Source organism: Belonocnema kinseyi, chromosome 5, assembly GCF_010883055.1.
Source record: "Belonocnema kinseyi isolate 2016_QV_RU_SX_M_011 chromosome 5, B_treatae_v1, whole genome shotgun sequence".
Taxonomy (NCBI): Eukaryota; Metazoa; Arthropoda; class Insecta; order Hymenoptera; family Cynipidae; genus Belonocnema; species Belonocnema kinseyi.
In genome coordinates this window covers 31,608,735-31,614,455 of record NC_046661.1, presented here as the reverse complement: position 1 = coordinate 31,614,455, position 5,721 = coordinate 31,608,735, and the positions used below count along the sequence as shown (strand labels likewise).

At 37.4% G+C, this 5,721-nt stretch overlaps 1 protein-coding gene across 2 annotated transcripts in view; it reads left to right on the top strand.

Annotated features, from left to right (window-relative positions):
* LOC117173495 (high mobility group protein DSP1-like) overlaps positions 1–5,459 on the top strand; it is a 91,310-nt gene extending 85,851 nt beyond the window's left edge. For both annotated transcript variants that reach the window (XM_033362110.1, XM_033362111.1), the window contains exon 5: positions 3,964–5,459. In XM_033362110.1, coding sequence (XP_033218001.1) covers positions 3,964–4,074 — 111 coding nt within the window. In that variant the 3' untranslated portion in view covers positions 4,075–5,459. The remainder of the gene's footprint in view (positions 1–3,963) is intronic.
* The last annotated feature ends 262 nt before the right edge of the window (positions 5,460–5,721 follow it).

The following is a 5,721-nucleotide window of genomic DNA, read 5'->3' as shown; positions in this document are numbered from 1 at the left end:
TAGCTTGAGAAGACGTGAAATTTCTTCGCGGAGTCGGGGATGTAGAGCTACTTCTAGACTCTCGGCCTTGAAAATTATATATTCGCACGCTTTCCTGGGGATCCTGGGTTACTACTGGTACGTTTTGCCCGTAATTTTCAGCCTGATCTGTTCTATTATTTCCTAGTGGAGGAAGAGACGAATTTTCTACTTTTTGAATATCAATACTTTGGCAAGGGGAATCTTTTAGTTGCTTATTTCCTTGCGGAGGAATAGACGAATTTTCAGGTTTTATTAAAACGCGATTTTCGCATGAGGTATATTTTTCTCTTTTTCCCGAACTCTCATCTTCCGTTAAGAGCATATTTCCCTGCTTCGCGAGATATTCAATTTGTCTTGCGCGCTGAGAATTTTCAGCGTTTAAAATTCGTAGCGCATCTTCTATCTTTTTTTAAAAGGTTTCCATACCACCCAATTTTTCTATAATAAATTTTATGGGGTCATCCATCATTGTGGATGCTTCCACCCAACTGCACGATAAATCTTCTTTAGACATTTCTCGAGCCGTGAGGAAAGGATTAGTATCGGGATTTAGGTTACCTAAAGATTCTTCACTTGTTTCCGATTCTACCGTCGGGTATTCTATTAAATTTTGTCTATACGCTGCGAATGCCAGTGTGAGGTAGTATTTTTATCGCACAATTTTGGTAGTTCGGATCGCGACGCAATTTGCACAATGCTTATTAATTTTATAAACTAAACGTAGGCGTTTTTTTTTTTTTTTGAAGAAAGAAGCCGCGTATTACTTCTTACTATTTTTGAATTATTACAATTTTTACTAAACTTACGCAACAGGAGTTTGAGTGTCGCTGGCGCAGTTGATAATCGATGGTAGTCTACTGATGTTGGCAGGGTCAGGCGGGATGCTGCAGCTCCGTAGGTAGACAGCTGGCCGGAAAATCGGGAAATTCTTAGCCTCCCGTGGTGTCCCCTTTGAAGAGTCACGTCGCGCCTTTCTTAAGAGTCACTAGTAGCTTCACTTGATTTGCACTATTAGCGTGATCTCTTTTGGCTAAAGATTAATCGTTTACTGATAATCCTTATTTGCCTTGGTAGTACACTTGCGCTATCTTTGAAACCTCGTAGGTTTTCACACATATGGGACTATGTTGCCACAATTCACTTAACTGCACTTAACTGTCTTAACTTCACAAATTCTTTTTTTTTATCCCTGAAGAACGTCGTAACGATCAAAGGGATCGTGGCTAGGATCGCCAAAATTATGTGACGTTCTAGTGAATTATACTGCTCTTATACTTGATATAAGAACACTTTTGTTTATTGGCCGAAAGATACAGAATTACCTGTCCGTAGACAGGGCGCAAGGACTACTGAGGCCCCGAGGGCCTTGTGTAGGCGTTGTAGGCGAACTATCCTTAGCTAGAATCAACGAGAGGGGAGAGTGGTAAAGTAGAAGTATTACATTCAAAAGTCATTACACTTTTGTTCAGATAATTGATAATATAATTGTGTCATACCTTCATAACTTCAGTTGTTATAACATGTCTCAATCTCAGAACAATGAAAGGCATTCATGCTAGGTCAAAAAAAAAATAGTCCCACGCTCACAGCGGGGACCCTGCCTTGGAGCGTACCGAGCTACTCCGCCCGGGGTGGCATCCGCCGGGTAGCCACCCTACCCAGGGTAGCAGTTCGGGAATCGGTGCCCTACGCCGTAGGGCAGCGATTCCCAAACTTTTTATGCACTATCTGGGGAGCGGCAGGGCCGCCACCCTCACATTTTTTCACAATACCCTGCCGGCAAGGGGGACACTTGACTGCTTCACTGCTTGACACACCATGCTTTACGCGAGAGAATTAGAACCGGTTGAGAAAAATTAAAATGTGTTAATATATTAATAAATTAAATTTTAATTAGTTGAGTCAATTTCCTTATCTAATTTTAAGCAAATGAAAAGAAAGTTGATAAAAATCGGTTAATATCTTCAATGCCAGTTGACAGTTCTTGTAATTTGGCGTGTTCTTAACGATATGCTTAATTACTCGAAATGTTAACCGATTTTCATCAATTATTTTTTCATTTTCTTAAAATTACATCAGGAAAATGATTCAGATAATTAGAATTGAATCGGGCCATATCATAAGGGTTTTAGTTATTGAAACAGCCTTATATCTCATGACAATGAAAGGGTCCTCACAGCGGGGGGCTGCCGAGTGGCTGAGCCCGGGGTGGCATCCCCCTGCCGGCGGCAGCCTCATTGGCCGGCGGCACTGGTTTGGGAATCGCTGCCGTAGGGCCTACGGGGACCCGCTCAATTTTTTCACTCGGGCAGTAGGAAAAAGTGATCGAAATGTATTTCTTAGCATTTATGACTTTTGGGTATATTTTGAGGGGTAAAGGTAATTAATTTATATCCAGATTTTTCAAGAGATCTTGAGAAAAATCTGTTCAATGTCATAATATATTTCGGTTGAAAATTGGACAGGAAAAAATCGATGTAGTATGAAAATAGTGATCCAAATATATTGCACACAACCATTGGTATTTTCTGCCAAATGTAAGAACACCTTTCAATAATCTATGAAAATTAATTATATCTATACCCAAATGTGAGGAACGAAAAAATGGTACAATATTGTTCTCCATGGCATGTGCCGTACAACATCTATAAGACCAACATTATATTGTTGCGAAGATCATTTCAACGATAAGTAAATATATGTATTTTGAATAGAAAAATATAAATTTTTTTTGTTATAATATAAAACGATAAAACTCATGTGATTTTTGAAAAACTTGTTTTCGTAAAAAAAAATTATTTTTACTAAGTATTAATATGGTTAATTTCAAATTTGTTGTCAAAAAATTATTCTGGCATTTAAAAAATTATATTAATTGGAAAAAAGACGCTTCAAAATGCTTAAAACCCACGTGATTTCTACGACTTTTGATTGGCGAGAGACATATTCGTCTCTAAAGCAATTATCGCATTCTAAATATTAAATGAAATATATAAAAATGAATTTCGAATGGTTAACGTCATCCATCTCGTTTATTTATTTTCTCGCTTTTATTCCTTGCCGGTGCAGTCCCATAAGGGCAGTAAACGGCTGCACAACGCAGAAACTCATGAGAGTGGAAGAGGCGGACATATCTATTTTTCTCTTTCAATCTCATAAATTTCTGCTTTATGCCAATTTTTTCTGCCCATGTGTGACGGATCATATTTTTTGAACAATTTTCTACCAGGTTTCTAAAGATCCATATACGAACCAATAGTTATTAAAAAGGTTGTACAATTTAATTTTGAAATATAATAGATTATGCTGAAAACTTAAACCTTCGCACATTTCACACTGCTTTTAATCATTATTTCGTACATAAAGTCACATATCGGATACTGTCGTTAGCTATTTCGCGGACACTAACTGTATATGTTTGCAGACGAGCTTCTAAATTTTTCGACTTGAGTTGGGACATTCTAGCTGTAAAATATGTACTAAACCAGAATTGAAGCTCTTTACAATGGAGCCATCGATATAAGTATAGTGAATAGAAGCTGCTGTTCTAGAATCTAGAAAATAGTAGCTCTTCCCTCTTTGGTTATTTTAATTCCATAAGCATCCGTGTTAAATTTGTTCTTTAAATACTCCTAAAATAAAACCGACAATCGTGTCCCTTTTCCTTTGAAGGGACATATTTTCTCATGTTGCAAAGAAATTCAAGAAACTTTGTGAAGTTATATTTATCATGCAATAGAATACAATAAATCCAGAAAAATGGAGAAAGTTGTACACCAGTTGTAATTCCCGTAACTGATCTGAACTGCTAGATAATTTTGTTGCATTTTTGAAAAGAACGCGAAACAGAGATTTCGTAAAGTCCTCTACTTAACATGTATCTGTTTTTATTTCCATAAAATAAAAGATATTAAAAGTTAATTCTCTTTCATCTTTTTTCAGGAAATGACTGCCTACAAAAAGAAGTTAAAGGATGGTGCGCCGGTAGTGGTAGCGCCGCCGGCGTTTGCCAAAAAGGAGAGCGACGAAGAATACGAGGAGGAGGATGAATAGCCAGGAGAATGACGGATAGCGAACGCGCGTCAAAGTCTCATCTATCACCCCGTGTCCTTGATCCCGAAGCATACCTCACCTACTGTACATACCATTGACCTTAGCGTGAGCGTACTTACACCATTAGGAGAACAAATAACTAACCACCAGTCCCCGATTATTTACAATAATTAATTAAACAAGAAAAAAATGGCAAAAGTATCCGCGTTTATGATAATTATTTTAAAAGAAATTGTGTGTGTGAGAGCGAGATGAGATTTGTATGAGTGACCTTTGTATTTTAACATATTGATAGTGAACAATGTAAAGTGGCGTAGGATAGAGGAAACTGAGAAGGGATTCGATGGTGTCCGATTCTTCGCTCGGACAGCGCAGGGGCTGATTTTTTTTCTCTCCGCTCTAACTTTTAATTTTTCTCGTCTCTCGACCCTCGATTTAATATTTTTTTCTTTTAATTCTTTTTATTTTTCATTACAACTAAAAATCGAGGGTGGAGCGATTCGTGTAAGTAACGTTGAAAATTGGAAGCGAATTTCCGTCAGTCTGCCCATTTGGTGGCAGTGCAGTCGGAATCATGTGTATCGATAAATAATCCTTGTACAGTTTGTTTGCTCGAGTCGCAGGGCATGGGGCTGCTTCGTGTGATCGTTATGGTGCAGAGATCGCACCCGCATACCTGTAAGTATTAATTTACTAGGAATTCAAATGGCGCTGCGAATCTTTTTCGCAATCATCTCTGCCTTCTGATTTCATACGCCGAATGCTCACCTCCTATCCCGAGGTTTCAGAGATCCTGTCTGCCTTTGTTTAATATTTGATCAATTTAGAGCAGAACTCTGTATTTATTATTCAATTCAAGTTTTTACAGTTTACTGAGTAAACTTTCAGCTGATATTGTCCCGAAAGCTTCGAGGTTTGGATTCCAATAACGTTTCCCAAGTAATAAATGTTTTTTTTTTAAACATTCAAGTTGTTTTTTTCGGCATTTTGAGCAATTTAGCGACGAACCGAATAATTGTGATTAACGACGCGCAGTCCCAATGAAATAGGCGCAACATGTATATTTTGTTTTGCATTGTAATATAAAATAAGAGCCAAATGCGAAGTCGAGAATTGTCAAACATGTACCAAAATGTGAACCACGTTTTTCTTTATTTGTTATACCTCCAGTTAATATTAAAATGTTGTATTCACCGAATTAGCAACTCTGTTTTGATTTAAATGGATAAGTTTTTAGCTCCTGCGTCAATTATAAAGATTTTTTAAAATTGTTTATAACGATAATTATAGTGAAACGGCCCCTGTCCTTGCCATCGCCATTCTCCCTCTTTATTATCCGTTTTTTTTGTCAAATAAAAGGAAACTTATCTAAAAATGAAATAAAATTATGTCGGTAGTTTATTCGATTATTGATAGTGGGCGGATTTGGTCAGTTTAAATACAAATTAAACAAATCCGTCCACTAATTATTGTTGCTAATATTGTAGAGATTATACAAGAAGGTTGACAGCGTCGTCTTGCACTGCCTTTTTGGAAAATCTCCGCTGTACAGCAGGATGTCTTAATAAATTATTGTGGTTTCTTGTAATCGTACAAGTTCCTGCGTCCCAGTGTCGTTTAGATCCTTATCCGATTAGATGACAGTAC